This window comes from Pteronotus mesoamericanus, unplaced genomic scaffold (genome assembly GCF_021234165.1).
Source record: "Pteronotus mesoamericanus isolate MK-2021 breed Mesoamerican mustached bat unplaced genomic scaffold, CSHL_Meso_final contig_20, whole genome shotgun sequence".
NCBI classification, from domain to species: Eukaryota; Metazoa; Chordata; class Mammalia; order Chiroptera; family Mormoopidae; genus Pteronotus; species Pteronotus mesoamericanus.
This window is the reverse complement of record NW_026555085.1, coordinates 36,572,485-36,600,372: the sequence shown is the minus strand read 5'-3', so window position 1 is coordinate 36,600,372 and position 27,888 is coordinate 36,572,485. Positions and strand designations below refer to the sequence as shown.

The window sequence follows — 27,888 nt, the reverse complement described above, 5'->3', positions numbered from 1 at the left end:
AATAGCTTTTCCTAAGGGCTGATGCAGGCGGCTGTGTGTGCTTTCTGCACCCTATCCAGTGTTTCTGTTTGTAGAGGAATCTAATCTACAGATGCTGTCGATTTCAATGAAGGGGGCGCCGGGTTTTGTGGCCACCCGTCCTTCGTTGTCTCGAGCCTGCAGCTTTGCTGGGGGTGCCGTCCTGCAGCCGGGCGCAGGGAAGGTATTTTGGTGACGCACGGTGCGGAATTCTTTGGAGGGCCGCTGAGTGCTCTGCAGCTCGTCGAGGCCCCGCGGGTGTGTGTGGCATCTTGAGACAGATTCCTGATCGAGTGTTCTGGCTCGTTCCTCTGCTTTTCAAAGCATCAGAGATGGCGGGTTGGTCTAGTTCTAGGGAAATGAATCTTGGCCGAATTTCCCTAGCTTCTGGAGAAAGCTCCCTCTCCCGACCTCTTCCCGAGTGCATTGGTGGAGGCCCTACTCGGGGTCGGTGGAACCTCTTAGGTAGTTTCCATCTCAAATCCAAGAGAATGTAGGGGTCAGAGAGTGTGGGCGCCAGGTTCATTTACGGGTCGAAGAAGACCTGTAGCCAGGAAGCAGAAAAGGTGCTTAAAATCCAGCATCCTCAGGGAAGCTCTGATGACCATTCGGGGCTTTCCAGGACCCCCTGCCCCTCACCTCAACCTGGACCTTCTATAGTCCGCTGGTACGTTGTAGGTAAGAGGGGGCAAGAAAGGAATTGAGCGCCAAACTCGCCCTTGGCTAAAGAAGGTCAAGGTCACGTTGGGTAGAGGAGGTAGGTAGGTAGATGACCAACAAGGGATCTAGAGGGACCCTCCGCGGGTTGGGGGGAGGTAAAATTTTCTTTTTAAACTGTAAGTTAAAGAATTGGCCTCTTCCACCGGGGTGGGAAGGGGACAAGTTGGCAGAAGGAGACTTATCCCTTAAAGACTATCCCCTCCTCCACCCCCCGCCCCCCGCAACTGACTCATTTTCATTCATGAGGGTGAAGTGAGGGAATCCTCTCTGCCACGTAGGGGCGGCCGTTTTCAGACATTTATGTCTGAGAATGCTCAATGAAGTGTTGCTAAGCATTCAGATAAATGTTTTGGCTAAAAGGAGATAAAACTTAAAAAAAGAAAGAGAAAAAAAAAAGAGGACATATGGACGGAATACTTGGTTGGCTGGCTGAACTCACTGTACGTTCAGATACCCGGCCGCAACGTGATTCATTCTTGCCACTGAATCAGGCAACCGATAGGTGGCGCTCTAGACCCAGACAAAAGGGCCTCCGTTGCTCAGGGCTTTTATTTTTTAATTTTTATTTTTTTAATTTAGACTTTAGCAGTTAAAAAAATAATCTGCACAAGCTTTTCGGTGGGTAGATTGTCAGCCTTTAACTTTTCGCGAGCACGACTGCCAACTGAGTTGGAAATTATTATAGCAAAGTAAAGGCCAGATGACGGGAACAATGGGCCAGTCTCACTTTTAGCTTTTCACCGATGTAGAAGAGGGTTAGAAATGTCAAACAGTTGTTAATTAGGAAGAAAGAAATTGCTAGAGCCCTTGGATCTCCAGGGCAGCGCCAAAATTTTAATTTTGGCTTCATAAAAAAGAGCTCCAGGCAAATTTGGCACGCCTGCTTACCAGACATTTAAAATGCAATTTACACTCAGGCCGAGGAAAGCTGCCCTAACACATCGTGCCAATAATTTGGAAAGACCTGGTTGGAGCTTGTAAGGCTCTTTTCTCAAAGAGGGCTAGACCTTTGGCTCATTTTTGGATTCCCAAGCACGACTCTGTTTTTCAGGAGGCCTAGTCTGTTGCCTTACAATAATTTATGTACCCTGGAGTCAACTCTCTTTTTATATTTTACCTCTTGGCACCTTTCCAGTTCAGTTCATTGCTAGCAGCTTTTGTCTCTGCATTGGACCTTAGAATGTTTTAGAGGATTCCCTTCTGCCCATATGGATTAAGCACCTACTATGTGCCGGGAACCACAAAAGATGAATAAAGCTCTATGTCTTTCAGGAATTATTAATTTAGTTACAGTCAGGAAAAATCAGGATAAGGCATGTATTCTTTTCTGGGGCACATATACCTGTGATCTTCTGGGATAAATGAGCAGTTAAATGAAAAGATTATGACTGAGGATTTTTATAAAGATATCTTCAGGAAACACAAGAGGGTTTTGTCTCTTCTATTGCTTGTCCCCTTTTTATTATGTATTTTAGAGTTGTTTTTCCCTAATTTTGGGTAAAGGATTTATCAGATGCGAAGACAACACAGCGAGCAGGAGGGTCAGGTTTCAGTTGGGCCTTACATATTTCTGTATAAGCCATTTCAGACCTAAAGAGCTGCATATTTGTAGGCAGAACAAAATGAAGAAAAAAGAGAGTAAAAGAGGTTTATTATACTTTTCCAAATTACCCTGAGACCACTAAAGTACAGTTACCTAAAGAGTTCAGCAGCTAGGAAAAAGTGGCCGGCCAAATAAAATCCCCAGCTGGAAGAGACATTTAGTTGAGTCAGAGATAAAATGACCTCTGAATTAGCCATCACCCAGGCAGGATGAAGTCATGTGGGGCCTGGCAAGTCCTTCACCCTGGATGCTAAGCAGGACCAGCCTCCAGGAAAACAGGACCCTCTTTAAACTTGAACTCCCTCTTAGTGCCATGATTAAACTGCTGTAGATGAACTTGACTTCCACTGCGCCACAATAAGCCCATTATATGCTGGGCTTGGCCCCGTTGATTATTAAGGCAGATATGGTAGGGTACTGGCCCAGGGCCAGGCTTCAGTTCTAACCTGGTTCCAGGCCTGCCCAGACCCGGTTCTGATGCGGCCACGGATGCTTCCTCCCGCAGATCCCTTCATGTGGCTGTGACTTCGCAGGCCCAGGCCAAGCATGAGGACCAGGCTTCCCACAGCGCTCGCCATCCTGGGCTGGGCCCTGCTCCTGTCGTCGTCCGTTGAGGCAGAAGGTAAAAGACTCTTCCTTCCCCTCCCCCAGTGACAATGTTGAATTATAGAAAAGAAAAAACAAGTGAATATTCCTTCTGCGCTCGCTCTGTTTCCCCGCACTTTATCTTTTCTCCAGGGGTTTCTCTCCTCCAGAGAAACTCCCCCTTCTACTGAGGTTTGTCCATTTCCCAACTCTCCGGTCCAGTTCTTTCGTATTCTGCTTAATCCATTCCGTACAGTGCTGTGTGGTCGGTCTCCTTGCGCTTGTTTCTGCGGTGTGCTGTCCACACTGCCACCTCCCCTGCTGCCTTCCAAGAGGACCTGCTGTCCGGGAGGGGGCGACGGCTGCTCCCACCTCTACAAACAAGATACCTCCGGGTGCTGCCCAGGAGCCCTGGTGCGCGGGCGGGCTTGCTCCAGGAGCTGGTAACCGCCTGGCTTGGGGCTGCGACCTCCGTGAAGGCACAAAATAAAAGACTCCAACAGCGCTGGCTCTGCGCGTTTGTGTGTTTCTGTGGGGAGCTCAGTCGGACAGGCGGGCGAAGCAGACAAATGAGGTAGAAGGCAAAACTTCTAGGGGATAGGTGGCAAGTAGAGAACGGTCACCCGGGGTGTGATCGCGTGGTCCAAAGTCGCCGCTGTTTCTGTTTGGTTCGCGGGATTCGGAGGCCCGTGGCCCCTGCCCAGCCCGGCACAGACAGGTTGGGTCTGGGCCAAAGTTCTCGACCCAAGAAGCGAGCGGGCGCCAGACCAGCCGGGCCCCACCTCCCTGTCCCCCATCCTTCCAGCATCACACGTGAGTGCTGAGTTGGTCAGGGGCTGGGAGATGGGTCGTCCTGGCCCTCTGGAAAACGAAGGACTTGATTTTCAACCTCACTTCTTTTCTTTGTGTGCCCTTGATGCTTTATTTTTCTCAGTATTTGCTAAGCAAGCCATTTCTATATTTTAACCAAATGGAGGCTTCTGTGTCCTCATTTATCACTGAAGGCCTGACAAACTAGATTTTTTGTTCTGCAAGGTACATAAAGTGATACCATAAAAGACATCTTAATTTTTTTTTTCCACAATAAAGAAATGCCCCTCATGGAGTTCAGGGAAAAAAGAAATAGTTCTGCGTGAGACAATTGTGGAAGTTCCAGCCTGGGTTCTGCTTTTATAGAGGTTGTGGGAAAGTAAAGCTGTTTCATGGCAACACTGAGATTTTAAAAAACTTTCTCTACTGTGTTTGATTTTTTGCTTTTAAGACTGTAGGTCCATAAAATTCAGATTGGGGAAAGCAGAGAGTTTCCAAAATGTATGGCATGTTTAGAAAAGTGACAGAGAAACTTGCTGGTTTTTCTTATCTGATGAATATTTTTGTGAATGGAGAGGCTTTTCAGAGTGGCCTCTGTGAAGTAATTTTCAGAAGAGGTTGCCTTTTAAGCTTCTTTCTGTGTCATTATTAGGAAGGAATTTTATTTGAGCAACTTTGGAAGCCCTACTAAAGATATTTTTAGATAATTTGCTGAAGTGGCCTAGTTACTGCTCATTAAGAAAATAGTTACTTGAAAATCGGAAAGACTTGAGAATTCTTAGGAAAAGAATTAGGTTGGAAATGATGTAAGTGGAAAAAAATCAATTCTGAATTGGATAATGGTTGGTTAGCAAAGTGCAGTTAAAAAGAACACTTCAGTATCTATTACTGATTATTTCCATATTTCTCACATTTCGTCTTCTTAATTTATATTTATTTCCACATGGTACAGCTCTTTCTTTTGCTTTCATAAGCTGTGTCTTTTCTTGTCTCTCATTCCCTTACATCAGTATTTAATAATTACATTTTAATAGGATTCATTTTTTTTGGCTCTATTCTCCAGTTTGGAATTGTCATATATTGTGAGCCACAAATGCAAGCCACATATAAAACTTAAAATTTTCTGGTTGTCACATTAAAAATAGGAAAAAGAAACAGTAGATACTAATTTTTATAATATATTTAACACAATGTATCCTAATAATATCACAATATCATTTCAGCATGTAATCAATATATAAATCATTAGTAAAATATTTTACATTTTTTGCACTAAGCCATTGAAGTTGAATGTGCATTTTATGCTTGCAGCACATTTCATTCTGGAGTGGCCAGAATGAAATTTCAAGTGCTTGATAGCCATGTGTGGCTGGTAGCCCCGTACTGGACAGCACAGCTTCCGTGTTAACTACCAGCTACTGATTCCAGGAGCCTGGGAAGGGCTTGCAAAATTTGTGGCCAAGGCCTTTCTGGGGACAATGAGCTAGAAACAAGATTTCTTTGAAATATGTCTGTTGGGGAAATTTCAAAATGTTAATTTGCACCCCTATTTCCTGCTATGTCATTTTAATTTTACTTCTGAAGTGGCCATAGTTATTTTTCTTTCCCTTTTGCAATTCATGTTTATATGTCTACTGTTTCCAACAAACTTCTATTGATTTAATCCTTTATATGTTGAAAACTCAATACTTTTTTGACATTATTTAAAAAGTTTGGCATTCACTTTTTGCATTTCTCCTTTTTTTAATAAGTGGTTCAACATTTGTCGTGTTTCTTTTCTATCTACTTATACAAGGAACTTTATTTTTCATAATGCAGTAGTTTGTCCTATAGAAATAAGGTGAGAATGATTTTTTGCCTTTAATATTTGTAATTTTTAGGCATAGTACAGACTTTATTAAACCTGTCACTTGGCCAGTGCTCTGAATGACCTAGAGTTATAAAATAAACAATTTGAAATTACCAGTTCATCAGTGAATTGAAGCCATAAGCTTTATCATCTTGTGTTTAGGTTAAGAGGCTAATTAACATATATTTCTATAATTCCGTCAAATGTATATCAGAAATTTCAGACTAGAGGAGAACTCATAGATCTACTCTAATTCTCTCCTCTTCCACATGAGAAAATGAGGAGCAGAGAGGCTGAAGGATTCAGTCCACTAACATGGTTACCTAGGGACAAGGCATAAACAGACAGAACCCAGGTCTTCTAGTCCTATTTAAAGCTGGTTTGCCCATACTGTATTCCTTTCTTGTTCAAAAGTTGGTCAATACAGTCAGTTTAATGAGGGAACACATTATATAATGTGTACACATGATTCATTACTTGTCTGAAGCATTAATTTTTCAACTGGTTATTTTTTGTATCTTAGAAATACAAATGAAATTAACATCTAATAATGGCAAAGGTTATTAAATTTATACTAGCTTTGGATGGAAAATTAAACTAATGCCTTTTGAATATAGTAAAATCACCATTTGCACACGTTTTAAGTTCTCCACCACTAAGGCAGCATTTTTTTAGTGTTATTATCACAAAGATTAGACTACAGGTCTTACTAGTTTATCAAGATTATATTTTTGTAGTGTGTTCTCATTTTTTATCTTTAGCACATTTCATATGCTTATCAAAACTCATTACACTATTCTCCTCTCACCTGTCCATCCATCCATCCATCCATCCATCCATCCATCCATCCATCCATCTCTGCATAGTTTGTAAACTCTTAGATGTTTCTTCCTTTTAAGTGCCATGATTAAAAAATTTTGTTTTTCAAAAATTATGTGTCAGGGCAGACACTTTAGACACTTCAGTTTTAAAATTGCTTGAACAAGTATGTAAAGTTAGTTTGCCAAATGCTATCTGTATCTGAATTGGTGATATCTAAGTACCATGTATTTATTATTGAACAGGCATCAAATACTGGTTTTTTATAGAGTAGAGAGAAATATGTATGCATAGATTAATACTTACTATGTGTAAATATTGTTTTCTCTTTTTAATTTAACATTTATTGTATTTTTTCCCATTAACATTTAGTCCTCTTATACCTCCCGCCTCCTAGTAATCTACACACTGTGGTCCATGTCCATGAGTCCATTCTTTCACTCAAATATTTCTTATTCTTTATATTTAACTCAGTATTTAAGAAAATTGTATATGCTGAGTCAGACTATGGAATCAAAGTTTTGCTGCTTGTTAGTTGTGTTAACCCCTCTGAATTTCACTGACTGATCTATGAAACTGGGATAATAACGCATGCTAAGCTTGACTGTTATGAGAAGAAAAGGAAACAATTACAAATTGTTTTAGGGAACACAAAATGCTGCTTGTGACAATATAAAGGCGGTTGTGAATTATTTTTATGTAAGAGAAGAGATTTTCAAATTTAATGAAAATACATTTTGCATTGATTTAAGTTGATAGGGGTCCATACTCATATCTACTTTATTATCTTTTATTTTCATGAAACAAACCAAAAATATATAAATTGCATGGCAATTATGAAAGGTTTGGTATGTGATAAAAGTGGCAAGAAGGAAGGTGGAGTGGGTTGTCTGTTGTACACATACTGGTTGGTCGTTCTTTCCTACTTTCGATTCCCAAGTACCACATCTGAGTTTCTATGAACACCTTAAATTCCTCTGAAATGTTAAAGACTTTTCCCAACAGTCAATTTTTCAGTTTTTCTGGAATCCTGGTCATTTGGAAACCAACAAGGTGGGCCGCTGCTGCCCTTCAGCAGTTTTAACCTAATGTCTGCTGCTTCAGGTCAATTTCCTTACAAGGTTGGTGGTACTGTTTTTCCATGTACTGGTTTTTTTTTAAAGCATGCTCAGGCCAGTTGTGTCTGCCTTTGCATTAAATTTGTCCTGAGCCATTGCTACTGGAACAATATTTTATAATGATATTCTTAATAGCTATTGTCCTATTAACATTTGTTGCATGCTTGTTATACTAAGTCATGATGACAGCTGAACCTCGCAATATGGTCAGACAGCAGAATGTTGAATAATTCAACTATGCATGTAGATTAATAGTCTAATCTCACTGCCTGTGTATGGATAGTAGGAAAATAACATTCATTCCATTACCAGTGTATCCAATACAGATAAAAAGCCATGCCCTACAGTTGTAAGCAGCAGCTATTAAAGCAAATGTTTGCTTAATTTGTTTTATTTCCATTTAAACATATTAATATTACATAAATCCCTAACCCCAGTTAAATTTTATGACCCATGTCTCAAAGCTACTGCTGTATTTCAATTGACGTATGTGAAAACCTACAGAGATTTTAATCTCTCAAAAATTCTGACTCACAAGGAATACTTTCAAACTTAAACACTTTATGAAGACTATGCTAAAAGTCTTCTTACTTTATTGACCTGCTTCAAGAGTAATAATTTGTAATGCACTGACCATGCACTGACAGTGAGTCAGTACAATGCTGCATGATGAGGCATGAACGTTGCAGAGAGAATATCATTATAAAATATTTCTGAAACGTCTTTGTGTAATGACTATTGTACATGGAGGCTTTTGTTCATTGTGGGAAACTAAAAACAAGTCAACATTTTATTGACACATGCATGATGCTGTACGGTTTTGTATGTAAACTATTTCTTTCTGTACTTTTAATTATTCCTTTCATTGACTTCTCCAAGTTTTTACGCGCAGTCATGTCTCCAGATTGCTGATTCTTCTTCACTGTTTTCTTTAAGTTCTGTAAATAAATGTCCATAAATATACATTGATGTTGTCTTTTCATAATTAACCATTGTTTTGTAGAGGACCATACTGGCATTTTAACTTAAAATGCCATTCCTAGTATGGGGTATACCTGCTGCAAAGGAAAAGAACAGTGTTGGTTTACACCTTGCAAATATACAGCAAATAGGTGTAAACAGACAGAATATTCATTTTATAAACATCTGTATATCACTCTATATATTTATAAATTATGAACATCTCTTATTATTTCAATATTTGTTTATATGAATATGAATATACATTAAATGTATATATATTTGTGAAACATAGCAGTGCTAAATTTCCCATGATTATTTCTTTTCATTAAAATACAGTTTCATCTCTGCCACAGATTGAGATTTCTCAAACAAAAATTAATAGCAACACTTCAATGCAGAGAATGAACCCAAAACATCATTGATTCTTTTCCACACAATGGAAAAAAAAAGTGCTATGTCAGTGTTCTAAATGAACTTCTATGGTTGTAAGCAGGTTGTGATATGGCATGCTTATTCAAAATGCACTCAGCATGTATTGAAATTCTTTTAATTGTTATGTGAATTGTTTGCATATGTGGTTATTATATGTGATCTCATTGTACTTGTATGTACTTGTATCCAAATATGTTTCTATTATGCTTGATTTTGCTGGCCATTCTTGGATGACCTAGCAACTCAAGAATCAAGAGTGTTTTGTGCTGTCTTCTATAATATGTATATTCTGTGATGTTTTGTCATATCTTGTCAGCTTTTAATTTTATTCTTATCCAACAGATTATCTTTCATATTTGTTGGAAACAAATTTATGCAAAGACAATTTAGTAAGCTTTGCTCAACACAATTCTTATTAATTAAATTGACCGTTTTCTGAAATAGGAAAAGGTAACTGATATCAACTCTCTCTTTTGCAGTTGATCCACCTTCAGACTTGAATTTTAAAATTATAGATGAAAATACTGTTCATATGTCATGGGCAAGACCAACTGATCCAATTGTGGGTTACAGAATAACAGTGGACCCTACAACAGGTAAGTTTTGCTTTTAGGAACATCAAAGATAATACAGTCTGCTCTTCGTCCCACCTTTCATTTTATATAAGGAATCCGAGATTTAGAAAACCTGAGAGATTCAGCCAATGACACCAGATATTTGCTGGGACTCGGGTCTCCAGATTTCCAACATAGTACTCACTGTTATATTTTTATAGTGTTGAGCTTTATTAATATGGTTTGCTGCGCTAAGCTGTTATTAAAAATGGACTTTTTTGGTACCTGATCAGAATATTGCTAGTAATCTTTGATTTTGCCACCTTTTGACAGTCTTCTTGAATTACTGATATTTCCAGCATATAAAGTGTCAAGTGATGAAGTGAGTTGTTATACCTTACCCAGTGTCTTACACACTTCAGTACTCAGGAAACATTATTCTGGGATAATGGTGAGCTACCATGATAAAAGATATTTTAGCTGGGTGGATTCTGTAGATACCAAGCTAGGAGTCTGAAAAAATATTGTTTTGGTTGCCCTCAAGGGCAGTATTTAGTGTTCATCATGTTGCCCATGTGTGGAGAACCAATATCTATTGATTAGCTTTTAGTTCTGACATGTAATGGGAAGGTAACCTTTTCCACTAACAGTGACCAAGTGGTAGGAAGAAGTCTTGATAGGCAGATGATAGAGATGAATTATGTCAACATAACTTATCACCAGTGCTGTGTTTATTTATGGTTTTTAAAGATACCAATGATTTTAAATGCTGATTTATTAGGGAATTGGGAAGCTATTTTTAAAATATGATCTGAGGACTTAAAATGGAGTCAAGAATTTACTTCTTTTTTAAAAATAATTTCTCCCTAATATGTTTGAAGTCAGTAAATTCATTAATTCCAAAGCAAAAAAGCAGTTGAAAAAGGCTCTATTCAGTTTTTAGGTGTTGTAAATCACTGACGTCTATACTCCCCAAGCTAGGACTGGGACCACACAACACAGCAGAGCCCTGGTGCCTTGGGGGCCCTTGTTGGTTCTGCAGTGTTTTACATATAAACCAGGAGCATTTCTCAGAGTTCGGTTACATCTGTTACCTTTTTGGATTATTTTGTTTTGATTAAAATTTAATATAATTGAAAATCTTAACAGGCACTTAGTCCTTAGGAACTACTGTGTTTCCTAATTCATTTGAAATCTAACATAATCTAGAGGGAAGTATAAAGTTATTAATAGGTAAGTCAACATTAGGTACACTGTGCCTTGAAACATTTGCTACTTAGTTAATTCAGAGGAGTGTGGTTACCCAGGAAGGTATGCACCTGTTTGGGTATGGAGGCTGCATTGCTTCCACACTAATATTTTCCCAGTAGAGGTTAGTCGTAGTCTATGGGGTTTCTTTCTCTGGAGCTGATTTTCATTTTTTTTTCTCTTTCTCTGCTCTCCTCCAGTGCATAACTTAATATTAAGTTATTTCCTACTTTATATCTCTTTTATAAAAAAATTTGTTATTTATTGTAATCCTTCCAAAACAAGAAGAGATTTTTGGTCTATCCTGGTGTATCTTTAATCTAGGTGCATCCTTGGGTCCTCAAACAAATATTTAATATGCTTGTAACAAGTAAAGGCAATGCCAGTCTATTTATTGAATTTCTAGAATTCAAAGTTTTTGTTTTGAAGGACAGTAAAACATAATGTTTGGATGTTCTGAAAACTAACATATGTTGAATTTTTCAGATTTTGAGTGTATGCGAGAATTATATCATACTGTATTGTACATAAAAAGCTTTGTTACATTGATATTTTCCTTTCTATATTTCCAGATGGGCCCACTAAAGAATTTACCCTAGCAGCTAGTACCACTGAAACTTTATTATCAGACCTTATACCTGAAGTAGAGTATGTGGTGACAATCACTTCATATGATGAAGTAGAAGAAAGTGTACCAGTTATAGGCCAACTCACAAGTAAGCACACATATAAAGTACTTTTATTCTTTTGATTTATTTTGCAGAAGATTTCTCCAACTTTCACATTTAATCTGTTATCATGTAGAGTTAATTTATATCAGTATTATCTATTCTTCCTAGAATAGTCATTTTTATGGTCCTAGTTATTAGTAAATGTGAATAATTCATTCCTGATTTATAACCCTGGCCTCTGGAATCATCAGGAATGTTATGAATGAAAACTATTAGAAACATTAAAGTTTGCCAGGCGACAACATTAATGTCTTTTTGAAATATAGCTAAAACTCACTAAAAAGAATTTAGTTGCAAGGAAATGCTTATTTGGCTGTATTGTTTTTTTTTTTAATTTTAAAAAAAGTTTTCAGATACGTTTGTCTCCATTTTCCCATCACCACTTTCTCCTGCCCCACCCACTCCCACCTCCCACCCTCAATCCTTCCCCACTTTAGCTTTGTCTGTGGGTCCTTCATACATGTTCCTTGATTTGACCCTTTCCCTCTTTTCCCCATTACCCCTCTCCCTCCTCCCCTCTCATTACTGTTGGTTTCTTTTTTCTTTCAATGTTGCTGGTTATATTTTCCGTGCTTGTTTGTTTTGTTGATTAGGTTCCACTCATAAGTGAGATCATATGGTCTTTGTCGTTTACCCCCCAGCTTATTTAACTTAGCATAATGCTCTCCAGTTCCATCCACACTGTCACAAAGGGTAGTAGCTCTTTCTTTCTGCTGCGTAGTATTCTGTTGTGTAAATGTATCATGGCTTTTGATCCACTCATTTACTGATGGACACTTAGGTTGCTTCCAGCACTTGGCTATTGTAAATTGTGCTGCTATGAACACTGGGGTGCATAAGTTCTTTTGTATTGGCGTTTTGGTATTCTTAAGGTATAATCCCAGCAGCGGAATCACTGGGTCAAAAGGCAGTTCCATTTTTAGCTTTTTGAGGAAATTCTAAACTGTTTTCCACAGTGGCTGCACCAGTCTGCATTCCTACCAACAGTGGACTAGGGTCCCCTTTTCTCCACAACCTCATTTGGCTGTATTCTATTAACAGCTAAGCATGGACCATACATTTGAAACACTATTGATTTTAGTTTTAGGAAGTATTTGTATGGGTTCATTTCCTTTTGTAATAATCAAGTTTTGACTCAGTTCAAACAGGTGGTCCGACGAAGCCAGGGGAGAAGAAACCTGGAAAAACAGAGATACAAAGTAAGTATTTCCCTTAATATTTGTGCTTAGATTTGTAGAAGTCATAAATGTAATATGAAGATGTTTCATCCCTGGCTGGTGTGGCTCAATGGATTGAGCATCAGCTTGTGAACTGAAATTTCACCAGTTTGATTCCCAGTGAGGGCACATGCCTGGGCTGAGGGCTGGGTCCCCCAGTTGGGTCTGTGTGAAAAGCAACTGAAGTTTCTCTCGCACATCGATGTTCCTCTCTCTCCTTTCCCTTCCCCTCTCTCTAAAAATAAATAAATAAAATCTTAAAAATAAGATGTTTCAAATATATACATATTCTGATCTTATTTTTGTGTTTTTTCTATAAGCTTTATCTAGAAGTATAGACAATGTCCTAGTAATGTATGACTAAGCAGCCATAGTGTCTATGTTTTGACTTTCTAGCCAATTTTTCATTCTGTTTACTAAATATTCTTTTTTACTAGAAATGCTTTGAATTTGTGTGTGTCCAAATTTTCCTGCAGGACTTTGGCAGTAGGTGAAAAATAAACCCCATCACTGGACTTAACTCATATTTCAAAGATAAACTGATAGAAATAGGGGGTAGCTTAGGGATATATGAGAAATATAAAGCTGAAACAGAAGGAAGATGCCCCCATAGCGTTTTAAGCAATTCAGTTGCCATGAAAATACATTTCCAGGTCTGTGTATATGTTATGCTCCTGTCTAGGGTATTTCCATGACCTTGGTTCATGGCAGTTATAGTCTTTTCCAGAGTCTTCATAAGACATAATTGGTAAGTGGGCACGTTTGTAATGAAATGAAAGCAATTTTATCTACTCTGGGTTTTGCATTTTCAAGCCTCATTTTGTCTTATACTGCTTTGTCTGATTTAGGGGGATAGATCCTTAAAGGGGTTTCTTAGACTTCTAATTTTACTACTTTGAAGAAGTTGGGTTTATGACCCAGGATGACAATAAAAAGATTTTCAACACAAAACTTCCTTTAGCTGGAATTTCTCATTCTAGGTCACTGTTTATCATTCCTTCTGATGTCTAATATACTAAAACAAAGTATGCAGTTACAATGCTAATATTTTCCCTGAACCACCAATATTTATTTTAGATCAAAGCATCATGACAATATTGACTTTTCAATAGACTTAAATTGGCTCATTAAGAGCATGAAAAATTTTTTTGGGCATGCAATTTATATTTTGCTTGCAAAATTTTCCAGGACCCTTTCCTCCTCTTACTAGGCAAGTACTTCTACTTTTTTTTTATTATTATTCACCAACTGACCACAGGACAAAAATATTTTCAGGAAATTTACTCAGTGTTGCCTTACAAATATAGACTTTCATGAAAACCAACCTGATCCCCTGACCAGAGTTGGAAAAGCAAGTCATTGCATTTTAGTAATTTAAGGATACCATGTGTATTTTTACTTTTGAATTAAAATGTTTTCTCCATCTTTGTTTAGTGGAAGTAGTTCTTTTTCTAAAATCAAATTTAAATACATTGATAATTAAGACAAAAAGATATCCTGGCTCTCTTACATCATATTTGTGCTTGTTTTTACTTCTGTTAGAGTTTATTAACCCCCTACACTAATGACTGCAAACTTTAGACAACTATATTGAAAATTGAAGGAGAACATTAAAAGATTTGCTCATTTCTTGAACTTGATTGCATTTGCTTGAATGGTACAGCGTTTGTTTCATATTTGTTTATTGCTAAATACCAAAGAGTAAAAACACTTTGCATACATTTCTTTTTTACATCTCCTAGATATTTTATGTAATTTTTACTTGGACAGAAGAGGAATGAAGATACAGTCTATAAAAATAGGTTGATAGCATAAATACTTGGGTCACATGCTCTAGGAGAGTAGGCCATCTATCTATTTCTCTCCTTGCATGTCTCTTTTAGCAATTTAAAGACATATAGTTTCATAAATGCATTTTCATAAAGACACTGAAAATGCTTCTGTGTGTGCTAATAAAATTTTATATTCTTTCGTGCATGTCAGTTGTGGATGAAGACCAATGTGAATGTGTTTTAATGACCAAAATGACCGAAGGAGCCAACATTTTTACAATGTTAGTTTGTATTCCTTTAGTGATGGATAAATTTAATAATGCATCCTTTAAAAATATCTCAAATATATTTCAGAATGCTCTGTCAGTGCCTGGACTGATTTAGTGTTCCTTGTGGATGGCTCATGGAGTGTGGGAAGAAATAATTTCAAGTACATTTTAGACTTTATTGCTGCTCTTGTGTCTGCTTTTGACATTGGGGAAGAGAAGACAAGGGTTGGAGTCATTCAGTACAGCTCTGATACCAGGACTGAATTTAACTTAAACCAGTACTACAAAAGGGATGAGCTACTTGCTGCAATTAAAAAAATCCCATACAAAGGTGGCAATACAATGACAGGTATGTTTTACAAATTTTGTTATTGTTGAAAAGAAATGAAAGACCTGTTTGGGAAAGAAATGAAGTATTGCACAATTATCATATGTTAAATAATTTTGAAATTTATCACAGTTTTTAACTTTGGCAAAATTGTGTAATTCAGGGTGAATGAATGTGATACTTCTTTTCATTTTAGGGGATGCCATTGATTACTTAATTAAAAATACTTTCACGGAATCTGCTGGAGCAAGAGCTGGCTTTCCTAAAGTGGCAATTATCATCACGGACGGCAAATCCCAGGACGAAGTGGAAGTTCCAGCAAGAGAGCTTCGCAGTATCGGGGTTGAAGTTTTCTCTTTGGGTAGGTCAAGTTTTGTTAGTTTCATTTTAGAACTTTTCAATACTTAATGCTTAGGAAGATGAAGGGTTGACTCCTCAGGGAAGGATGCTGTTAAAAGTGTTATTGCATTTTATAGTGTAGTATTAAGCCACACCATCCTTAAGTAGAAATTTGGCTTGTCTGTTTCTCTCACGTAACTCCCTTAGCATATGCATTAAGTGCGGTGGTATTTGTGCTCTTTGCCAGCCCTCTGCTTTTCAAAGAATGCTGGGTCAATGATTCTAATAAAGATCCTCCTTGTATTATCATTAAGTGTTTTTTATGTTTCCCATATTATGTAATACTTGAAGAATTTAGAGGGTTCCATCCAGCTCATTTAGGACTCTGGAAGAAAAAAGTATTATCTTTACAGATGGCAGGGACAAACGATGGCATGGTCCGCGTGAGGGCCCACTCTGTTTTACTAACTATTTGTTTTCATCTTTGGCTGGCCACTTTATGTGAAATTATAAAATGCCTTTGTCATTTGAACAGTTGCACATTCGTTATGAAGCAAAGCAATTCTGGTTTATTACTGAATAAGGATTTGAAAATGCCTTCACTTATGAAAGACTGAGAAAACGAAGATCTTCCCCAGTTCAGCACATTTCTCATTTTACTACATCCTTTTCATTTTGTTTTTAAGGCATTAAAGCTGCAGATGCAAAAGAACTCAAACAAATTGCCTCCACACCTTCACTAAACCACGTTTTCAACGTGGCCAACTTTGATGCGATTGTGGATATTCAGAATGAGATCATCTCCCAGGTGTGCTCAGGCGTTGACGAACAGCTTGGTGAATTGATTAGTGGAGAAGAAGGTGAGTGGATTGTGGTGTGTTCCGTGTGTTAGCCTTTTCCTTTGTTTGGTAGCATTTATAGCTTTATAGTTTTTTTAGTTACTCAACTTATTGATATTATTTGTACTGTTTTTCCCCCCTTAGTGGAACATTAAATGATATAATATTTCTATAATTCTGAAGTTCTTAAAAATAATTTTTGGACAAGTTTGACTTGCTTTTCTTCTCTAAGATCATTTTGTACATATTGAGTATCCATAATTATGCTATTCAGGTACTTGCTTTAAGTATCTTACACTCTGATTTAAACACTCACAGTTTGAAGAGACATTAATTTTAGCATTCTGCAATGTAAACTAATAACAATACTTTTAATTAAATGGTGAAGGAAAAGAGTTTTCCATCATCATATTCTGCATCATGATTTCAAAGCTTTAAGAATATTCCAAAACCAGTCAGTTTGATCCTCTCATAGCTGGAAAATGTCTTCATTTTTATAAGTTACTGCTTCTGAATACATAGGAGGAAGAGAAGACATTTCATAACCATCCTTTCAGGTGTTAAAAAGTTGCAGTTTCCATGATTGTTCTCCCCTTAGCCTGAGAACTGACAAGTGATTAAAGATAAGTTCTAAATAACTATGTCTTGAATCACATAAACTTTTTAACCTCCAAACCCCGAGTGTTTTGGCAGTGCTCATGGGCCCCAATTCTTTCAGAGCTCCTCCTCATTATTTTGGGCGCTCCGAGTCTTTTTCTTTGCTTTATTGCCTGATGTCTGACTTTTTTGATTGGTATTAGTGCAAAATCCATCCTCCGTCCTGCTTTTCTCTGGTTAACCTCTCTTCACTTAATCTTTGCAGCATTCCGACTCCTCTGCATCTTCATTAGGGTGCACGTACCAGGGGAGGCCAGACTTTTGTTCTGCCACTGGTGGAACTCCCCCCGCACTGGGTGCAGGCCACATAGCAGGTGCTGTCCACAGTCTTCTCTCTCTTGCTGGCATTTGCCTGCGATTTCTGGTCCCTGCACTCTCTCTAAATTGCTCAAAAGTTTTGGCCAGCCCTCCAGCTGGCACATTCATTGCTTCCCGCCCATGATCTCTTACTTCTTTAGACACCATTTTTTTTATGTGTTATAGCTGATTGCCTTTTTGAGGGGATGATGAAGAAACTTGTATTTGTTTTTATCATCTACTTCTTAGAGGCTGATGTAACAATTAGAACTATATCTTCTGGGAAATAGATTCCATTGACAAATGTGAAATTTTGAAGATTTGGTCTGAAATATCTTAAAGTACTTTATGTTTTATGTTAAGTACATGATTATGATCTATACTGATAAGGATATAAATTTTTTAGGTTTCAATATTTGTCAGTATGTACGCTAGAAACCATTGTTTCACCAACTCTTGTTGGTGGCATTATGACCACTGTTGAACTATTTTTTTTTACCTTGAAGTAAGTGGGAATGGAACTGTTTAAAATGATAAAAACCTGTCATTTTGGACTTGGTGAATTCTTTACCTTTCTTGGAATACTCTAAAGTATCTTTTTAGAGGTTATATTTTCAATTTTATAGTATTATTAAAGGGGAAACATATCTGAAGAATTAAGTCATTGATTTAACAATATCATCAATACCTGAGAATAAAGACAATAAGTAAATGGAAATTTTGGTCCCAGAGGAGAATAAGGCATCAGATGTCCTATCATTAATTTCTTCTTTCCCTACGTGCCCCAGCTTCCTGACTAAAAATCTGGCACCAAGTTTCTCTTGGTTTGCTGCTTACAGGTGGAAGTAGAAGGTTGGGGTTGGGTAACTCTTCCTGGTACCTCTGTGATTAATTTAAATGAGGAGAATTAAAGGTCCAAACCTAAGGCCTAATTAATAGGGTTGCATCCCACTGTTTTTTAATCATTGTTCTGCTTGTTACTTTTTAGTTATTGAACCTCCCTCAAATTTGGTTGCAACAGAAGTTTCATCAAAATACATTAAGCTAAGTTGGAGCCCATCTCCTAGCCCAGTGACTGGATACAAAGTCCTCCTTATACCAATGACCACTGGAAGCCGACAGCATGCCCTGAGTGTGGGGCCTCAGACAACTACACTCAGTGTCCGTGACCTCTCAGCAGACACAGAATACCAGATCAGTGTTTCTTCCATGAAGGGACTGACATCCAGTGAACCTGTTTCAATAATGGAGAAGACTCAGCCAATGAAAGTTCAAGTGGGTAAGTTGACAGGTGGATCATCGGGTTTGGAATATGTGAAGGCCCATTTGATAGTATGTCTTACTGATTCAGATTTAATTTTAATCAAAATATTTTCAAGATATAGCTATATTTTAATGATTAATTCATACTTGTTGAATTTTGTTTGGCTTTCTTTCTTTTTACAGAATGCTCACGTGGTGTGGATATAAAAGCCGATATTGTGTTTTTGGTTGATGGTTCCTATAGCATCGGGATTGCCAACTTTGTTAAAGTTAGAGCCTTTTTGGAAGTTCTTGTAAAAAGTTTTGAAATTTCACCAAATAGGGTACAGATAAGTCTTGTCCAGTACAGCCGGGATCCTCATACTGAATTCACCTTGGAAAAATTCACCAAAGTTGAAGATATAATTGAAGCAATAAACACCTTCCCTTACAGAGGAGGATCTACAAACACCGGGAAAGCAATGACTTATGTCAGAGAGAAAATATTTGTGCCCAGCAAGGGTTCAAGAAGCAATGTACCAAAGGTCATGATTCTTATCACTGATGGAAAATCTTCAGATGCTTTCAGAGATCCTGCTATAAAACTAAGGAATTCAGACGTAGAAATCTTTGCAGTTGGTGTGAAAGATGCTGTGCGCTCAGAACTAGAAGCTATTGCCTCTCCTCCTGCTGAGACCCATGTGTTCACAGTGGAAGATTTTGATGCTTTTCAAAGAATATCTTTTGAACTCACACAGTCCATCTGTCTTAGAATTGAGCAAGAATTGGCAGCTATAAAGAAAAAAGGTTAGTAGTCTTTGTAGAGTAAAAGCTCTCTCTTTATGAACAAAGAATTTTTTTGTTTGAAAATTGTAGATAATATGCTTCTTCAGTTCTTTTTATATACAGGAAAAAGTAACTTTCTTATGTTATTGAAAACTGTTAAAGTTTGTTTAGTTAAGTTTGAGATGTGACTTTCTCTTAGGCGTTTTTGCTTAACAGACTCATGAGATGTTTCTGATCCCAGATCTTCAATCAGGGCTATGAATGAGCTTTATCACACCTATTTATCATATTCAATTCAATAACCATTAATTGAGTGTCTACGATGTGCTGGATGCTGAGCTAGGTCCTTTGAATCAAGGAAAACTAGGCTATAGTCCTGGACCTTTAAATTATTTTATGCATTCCCTTTCCTGGGCCATTTTTGGGTATCCTTTCCTACATCCTTGATTTCCTTATCCCTCTTGTTTTCATTTGTTCAAATTCCTTTTTTCAGCATTCAGTTACACATCTCATTTTTTACATCAAGACTTTCTTAATTGTTCTAGTGCTATAACATCACTTTCAGACATTTGACATTCATATGTACTGCTTTGTTTTGTGGATAACTTTACATTCTCTTGACTCTCCATTGTATGTTCTCTGAAGACAGGCTGAGCGCCTTAAATACTGTCTCTTCCTGTGTTTTAGTTTAGTAAATGTCCTTTCATTAGGAAAAAATTCTTAATTATTACATTGAAATAAAGTGTTTACACCAAAGGTTAATATATGATTGCCAGGAACGAATTGGGAACATTTTGGTGGTTTATTTTAGGTCTTTTACTATTTAAAATCCCAATTGTGGACAGCACCATTGCATTACTGCTTTGTCTTAAGAAGCTCAAGATTCAAATTCAATTTTAATTAGGCATTTTAACCATATAACTTAGTATTATGAATGGTCAAGACATGTGATCAGCACCTCCTCGTAGGGCTGTGAGAGGTCTTCTCTCAATGATCATATGTGGAATATTTACTCAGTACATAGGTCTCAGTGACTGCTCTCCCAAATGATTATAAGCCATTTCAGGACACATAGTTATGAAGTCGGTTTTTGCTTTATAAGTTAAAAAATTTTAAACTATGTCCTTCTTTTTTTGTTTAGCTTATGTACCTCCAAGGGATCTTAGCTTTTCTGAGGTGACTTCTTACAGTTTTAAAACTAATTGGTCACCTGCTGGGGAAAACGTTTTTTCCTACCACATCACCTACAAAGAAGCTACCAGGGATGACGAGGTCACGGTGGTGGAGCCAGCATCGAGCACCAGCGTCGTTCTCAGCAACCTGAAGCCAGAGACCCTATACTTGGTCAATGTGACTGCGGAATATGAGGACGGCTTCAGCGTTCCCCTAACTGGAGAGGAGACCACCGAAGAAGGTGTGAAGGGGTTTCTGCCACTGTTTTCCAAAAACTAGCAATTTATTGTGGAACAAAGTTTACCATTTGAAATAACCACCTGCTTCATAGTTCAGAATTGTGAACGCCTTTGTAAGATTCAGCATCTTTAAAATACAGCTATTCATAAATCTTTTTAAAAAGAGAAAAAAAATGCTTTTAAGTAAAAAACACTAGACTTTGGTGAATTTGAGGTTAAGAGACATGGAGAACTGTTAATAATTGTGGAATTAACTCTTGAAACACTGCTTATCCAGCATTTTTCTCTCCCACATTTCAGTAGTCTCATGCTCACTTACTTCTCAAACTGCCTTCCTTTATCTATGGATCTGATGACAAGTATATATTACCAAATATTTTATTTTTTAATGGTGGTAAAGTTTACATAACATAAAATTTACCATTTTAACCACTTTTAAGTGTACCTTCAGTGGCATTTATATTGTTGAGCTACCATCACCACATCCATCTCCAGAATTTTTTTATCTTTCAAAACTCTGTGCCAATGAAACAATAAATCTCCATTTCCCCTTTCCCCTCTTCCCCTGGCAACCACTACTCCACTTTCTGTTCCTATGGATTTGACTACTCTACGTACCTCTTATAAGTAGAATCATACAGTATTTGTCCTTTTGTGACTCGCTTATTTCACTTAGCATAGTGTCTTCCAGGTTAATCCATGTTGTAGCATTTGTCAGAATATCCTTTGTTCTTATGGCTGAATGATACTTTATTGGATGTATAGACCATGTTTTGTTTATTCATTCACCTATAACAAATACTGGGGTCCCTTCCACCTTTTAGCTATTATAAATAATGTTGCTGAGAACACGAGTGTACAAATTTTATCAAATGTGTTAAGCAGAGTTTGTTTAGATGTGTTCTCTTTGCTACGTAGAATTGAATACTTTCTGATTCATTTCACTACATTTGGCATTTAAAAGGTACTGATGAACCTGGTTAGGAGGACTAAGACCAGACAATTACTCTTTAAGATAAATATAGTGACTATTACAAGATGTCAGTTGTTCTTCTCTATTTTTACTGAGGATAAGAGAAGAGGCTGAAACAGCACAGTGTGGAATTTAAGATAGTTGCAAAGAAGTATTTGCTGATGGGGAAGGCACATATTGACATACATTGCTGATAAAAGCTAGAGAATATCTTCTCTCTGAAAGATTTTTCAAATAAAATGGATTTTTTCTTTTGTGCATAGTTTAGGTATATTTCTCCCCAAGACCAGCAAATACACTAAATAGCCTAAGGTGTCTTAGAGTTTTGTCATTGTATAACTTATAAAAGTCCATCCTTAGATATTTGTGACTTTCTCATGATTTCTCTGTACTGTCCACATTACCTCTTCATGAACCTGGCTCTTGTTCTTTAGCACTTTGGGATGGGGATGGGAATATGCCTCAAGAATAAAAGGTTTTTTGAGTGGAGGTGACTAAATTCATATACACTCTAGGTTTTGACCATTGGGTTACCACAATAGAATTTGGTAAGGCTTTTCCAGTTCTGTTGGTCTGTAGTGAAATCTGAGATTTAAAATTTCTTTAGTCAAGAAGGCAATTTCTGATGCAGTACCTTTATTAAATTAGCAATTATTGAGCTCCTGGCAGGTGTCAGGTACTATGATAGTTGATTTCCATGGATTACCTCATTCAACCACATCAATAACCCCATTAAGTGGTCACATTTTTACTGTGGGTAACCTGAGGTTCAGAATTATACATCTGTTAAGCTTCAGAGCCAGTGGTCAAACCCATCAATTTACTGCCTTATTTGGGGGAGGGGGCTAATTTAGTCTTCTTTGTCATAAAAAATGAATCATGGGTGCAAGCTTGTCCACAGCCATTTCTTTCTTTTCTTGGGAGTTATAATTTCTTTCTTCTTAATGTGCTGGGCATTTAGGTAAAGTTGTGATCATGGGTGAGGTGCATGCAGGCATGTTGCACTGTGGTTTCACTCCAATGGATTGAGAAGACAATAACCTTTAGTTCATTTCCTGAATGTGTTGTCCATGTGGACAATTTTCCTACTAGACAAGTAGGTCATTTAAACATGTTTACTAACCACAAAGCCAAATGATATTCTCATTTGGGTTTAATCAAAATCTAGGGATGTTACCCACATTGCAATTGAACCTCAAGATTTAGCTCTAACTAGCATTCATTAAGTACCTATAATGTGTTTGGTCCAACACATGAATGGTATAATTGTTCTCCAAGTCAAATGACTGTACAGATAAGTTAGTTATGGGGCTGACTGGAGAAAACAGTTCATTCAAATGGGTACATGTGGTAGACCTGGGTGTGAGGTATTATTTTTCCTCTTTCCTGAGAAAACCTGGTGAGAGTGAAAGCCTTGGTTACTAATATTTGAAGAAACAAAATGTATTTATTTTTGAATGTTATGTCAATATGAATTTATCATTTAATAGAGTATTTATGATTCTAAAAGTTTACTATTATATATGCCTTTTATTTGATTAGAAAGTTAACAGCACTTAGTCTGTTTCTGGGTATTGCATTTGTTTGCTGTTTCAGAATCTAGTTAATGTCTGGCTAAATGAATACAGTAACCAGGAAGTTTGTCAAAAAATTGCCCAAATGGGTTTGTTTAGGGCAATGCTATAATTTAGTGATCAAAAGCTAGTTTTATTTTTTTTGTATAAAATCAGTCAACTTTTTTTTTTTTAAATTTCAGTAAAAGGAGCACCTCGAAACCTGAAAGTGACAGATGAGACTACAGATAGCTTTAAAATTACCTGGACTCAAGCTCCGGGAAGAGTTTTAAGGTACCGAATTATATATAGACCAGTTGTGGGTGGAGAAAGCAAAGAAGTTACCACTCCTGCCAACCAAAGGAGAAGAACCTTGGAGAACCTGACTCCAGACACAAAATATGAAGTCTCTGTAATTCCCGAATATTTCTCAGGACCTGGTTCTCCCCTGACTGGAAATGCAGCCACCGAAGAAGGTAGAGGAAATATACTGACCATATGGTAACAAGTAAAATCTTAGACTGTAGGAGAGACTTTGGACAATGCTCCAGTTACTACAATCTCTACGACACTTGGCCTCAGTTATCTGAGTATTTTAGACTGTAGTCCTTTTAGACTTGAGTTGCTCAAATTTTTGACTTACTCATGACAGTATTTGTTTGTGTCAATAGAACACAATGCTTGAATGCTATGGCATGGTCTAAGTATTCTTTTAAACATACTATTAAATATTTTAATGTAAATTTAAGGATGGCTAGGGATTAAAAATCAAACTGCTATGCACCATTGAAACAGATTACATATTACTGCTTCAGAAAGGTTTCAAAATAGTAAATGGTGTAGATTCTGATATTTGTGGCCAATTATTAATATTTAATGTTATTCACTGAGAAAAATTAAGGCATTCATAATTTTTATTTTATTTCCTATTTTTAAAGTTTTTAAAAAATATTACAATACTATTAACAACGTATTAGTAATAATGAACAGTTATTGAGCACCTGTGTGTGTCAGGTTCTGTTTAAAGAGCTTTTCATATATTATCTTATTTAACCTTTGATAGAGCCTATGAAGTTGTTATGATTACTCCAGTTTTACAAGGAAATCGAGGCTAAGAAAACGAACTATTAACTCACACTTGTGTTGCTAACAAACAGTGTATCTGAGTTTGTGGACTTCCGCGTCCTTGTGCAGACGTTCACAGGAGTGTCCATCCTTGCTTGGCCTGCATCCCTGTTTCCCTCCCAGTGCAACCTAGCAAATGAGCCTTTCCTGCACAAACTTCTGTGTTTCCACCTGCTTTCTTCCTCCTCTCTTCCCTTCGGGAAGTCACTGCTTCCTTTTTTTGTTCTCATTGGGGATACAGGGCTCTTTGTGCTGGGCACCATAAAAAGACCCAGTGACCCCTTATCTTTCTGATTTCTGGAGTAAAAGTGGCCCAGTGGGGAGTGTCACCGAGTTGGGTGCCTTGAGACCCTTCAGAGACGACACAGCCACTCTGCCAGTTAAGTCATGAATGCCAAGCGCAAAGGGATGGGTGGCCCCTGAGTTTTACCCAAGGCTAGACCTCATTTAGGCTGTTTTGTCTCTTACATATTTTTTTGGGAACAGCATATTTTTATAATTTATCATTTTTATCACATTAGTGCATTTTCCTGGCCATTACATTTAGATGTTCATAGCATTATGCCAATGAACCCTTTTTTATTGAGGATTTCTTAGAGGAATTAAAAACATTGTGATACTAATCAACATATATACATTTTATAGTGCTTTGTTCCACTTATAGAGAAACCCTTGTAGTTTTTTGCATGATGGTATCTACACATGACAGATTTTAGCTATGTAAAAACAAAAAGAGAATTAGATATCTTTGTTTCGTCTACCATGTGGGGCCTAGTTTAGAAGTGCTTGAACTTTGTTGGCTAGTCAACAGTAACGATTGCTGTATTCACACCCAAGATATAAATTTAATTTCACACAGACATTCATATAAAGCAACAAAAAGTTTTTCAAGTCATTTTATTAAATAATGGGTTTTTATTTTTATTTTTTAATGAAGTTAGAGGGAACCCAAGAGACTTAAGAGTTTCTGATCCCACCACATCAACTATGAAATTATCTTGGAGTGCGGCACCAGGAAAAGTGAAACAGTATCTCGTCACATACACCCCAGTGGCAGGAGGTGAAACTCAAGAGGTCACTGTGAAGGGAGACACAACCAATGCCGTGCTGAGACGATTAAACGAAGGGACACGGTACACCTTATCCGTGACAGCCCTGTATGCATCTGGGGCTGGAGATGCCCTTTTGGGAGAAGGAACAACACTTGAAGGTAATTGCTGTCATAGTTTATAAAAATCCCTCAGCCGGTCTGTGATTGCATTTAGGAAACTTAACATGTTTCCCGTGAAGGAAATCTAGAAATGTGCAATTCTTTCCTTTAAAAGAAATTTGTATTGGCTCAGTAATCATAAAATTGCTTCTTATTCAGAGATGTAAAATATAAGCAACTGAAAAAATGAACTTGATTGGGGAGCTGAGTGCATAATAAGGCCTTAGAAGTGTGTCTGTAATGCCACGGCTGGTTAAATGGAGAAGAGGTGTGTGACACGCAGAGTGGAAGGCAGCCTGGGAAACGTCTGTGGGGGAAGAGGATTCGGACGGTCCAAGGTCACACAGCTGCGCCTCTCACCCAGGAGCAGATAGGAACCTATTTCTGACTCTCAGTCTCTTTTCATTCACCATGCAGGGAAGCATTCATAATAGTTTGAGAAATTTGAAAATCAGAATTTCTGTTTGTTTCCGACATGTTCTCTAAAATTCAGTTGCTTGTTAGTAGTTCAAAGTTAATACAGTACTTAATAAGAACCATCAACAAGACTGGAGCTCTTTCCTTGGTTCTCTAGAGTAAGTTGTCAGCAGGCTTCATCATATCTTTCAGGATCTTTTGAAATTTAATGGCGGCTTAGAATTAATTCACCACAACTACAAAGTCAGTCATGTGGGATAGAGAAAATATAAATTTAAATTAATCACAATGAGAATGGAATATAATGTTAGAATGAAATATTAGTGGATGGTCACAATGATGAGTCAGTACTGTAGCTGGGAGCCTAAGCGAAAAATCAGGCAGAGCTTTCCTTCTTGTTATCACTGTCTTTTAAGTGATTTATTTAAAAATGGTTATAGGAAGAAAACAAATCTGAAGTATCTTCATGTGATGTGAAATCACAATGATTTTTGGCAAAAAACCATCAAATTTGATGGATCCAGGAGTTTGGAGGGTTGTAGATGTTTTAATTAGCAGGGACAAGGCTTACAGTAGGCAGTTTTGGTTAAAGCTTCAAGACTTAGTCAAGAGTTAAAAATAAACAAACAAAAAATATTCTAATTAGAATTCTCTCTGCAATATTGATAACTACTTTAATTTCAATAGACCATTAAATTTATTTTTAGAACAGGATTTAAATGAAATATTAAATGCTTGTCTGTAAAATACTGATTACCAGAAGAGTCCTGGTTTGGTTATTGAGCCATGGAGACCTTGAAATAATTTCTTAACCCCTAAGAGCCTCAGTTTACCCATCTATAAAGAGGGAATGATCATTATTACCCCTTCCTACTAGACTTGTGGAGATAAAATGGGAGAATGTAAGTGAAACTCTCTGGGAACTGTAAAATACTATATGTATATAATTGTTTCAAAAAGAAATAACATTTACTTTGGGCCTGATATCTAATACTTTCATATTTCAGAAATATTGATAGGCTATACTAAAGTTTTGAAAATACTTTAGAGTTATAAATAGAAATTGCCTTCATTACAGAGACATAATCCAAACCATAAGAGCATGTGACCTTTATGTCTGGAGCAACGCATACAGAATTTCTGAGAAGTTTGTCCTTTTCTTTGGACTCTTTGAAGTTCTGTTTCTCATGTGCTTTCCAGAGGATTTCAACATAGATTATTCATGGGATTTTTATAAGCATAAACTTTCAAGCTTTTATTTTTTACAGAACAGTTGTAGGATATTTATATTTGTGAAAATCTCTCCTTTGTAAGGATTATCTTGAAAATAGTTTAATAGTTTTTCTTTTGCATGTAACTTTTTAAAAAATTGTTGTTCCATTATAGTTGTCCCAATTTTTAACCCTGTTGCTCTCCACTGCCCCACCCACACCCCCACTCCCTCAGTCAGTCCCCACGCTGTTGTCCATGTCCATGGGGCCTTTCTGCAGGTTCCTTGACTAGACCCTTCGCCTTCTTTTCCCCCTTATCCCTCTTCCTCTTTCCTTCTGGTCACTGACAGTTTGTTCCTTATTTCAATGTCTCTCGTTCTATTTTGTTCTTTTGTTTGTTTTGTTGATTAGGTTCCACTTATAGGTGAGATCATATGGTATTTGTCTTTCACCATGTGACTTATTTCACTTAGCATAGTGCTCTCCAGTTCCATCCATGCTGTCATGAAGGGGAGGAGTTCCTTCTTTTATACTGCTACATAATATTCCATTGTGTAAATGTGCCATAGTTTTTTGATCCATTCATCTACTGGTGGGCACTTAGGCTATTTTCAGCACTTTGCTATTGTAAATTTTGCTGCTATGAACATCAGTGTGCATAAGTTCTTTAGAATTGCTGTTTTGGCCTTCTTAAGGTATAATCTCAGTAGTGGAATTGCTGACTCAAAAGTCAGTTGATTTTCAGTTTTTTGAGGAAATTCCATACTGTTTTCCAGAGTGGCTGCACCAGT

At 37.3% G+C, this 27,888-nt stretch overlaps 1 protein-coding gene across 1 annotated transcript in view; it reads left to right on the top strand.

Annotated features, from left to right (window-relative positions):
* COL12A1 (collagen type XII alpha 1 chain) overlaps window positions 1-27,888 on the top strand; it is a 110,705-nt gene that overhangs the window by 478 nt on the left and 82,339 nt on the right. Inside the window, exons 2-13 of the mRNA XM_054569632.1 lie at window positions 2,847-2,963; window positions 9,397-9,513; window positions 11,292-11,435; window positions 12,590-12,649; window positions 14,794-15,057; window positions 15,233-15,397; window positions 16,062-16,235; window positions 18,157-18,447; window positions 18,615-19,217; window positions 20,338-20,610; window positions 23,338-23,610; window positions 25,197-25,469. Of these exons, the coding sequence (XP_054425607.1) occupies window positions 2,888-2,963; window positions 9,397-9,513; window positions 11,292-11,435; window positions 12,590-12,649; window positions 14,794-15,057; window positions 15,233-15,397; window positions 16,062-16,235; window positions 18,157-18,447; window positions 18,615-19,217; window positions 20,338-20,610; window positions 23,338-23,610; window positions 25,197-25,469 (2,713 nt within the window). The 5' untranslated portion in view covers window positions 2,847-2,887. The remainder of the gene's footprint in view (window positions 1-2,846; window positions 2,964-9,396; window positions 9,514-11,291; window positions 11,436-12,589; window positions 12,650-14,793; window positions 15,058-15,232; window positions 15,398-16,061; window positions 16,236-18,156; window positions 18,448-18,614; window positions 19,218-20,337; window positions 20,611-23,337; window positions 23,611-25,196; window positions 25,470-27,888) is intronic.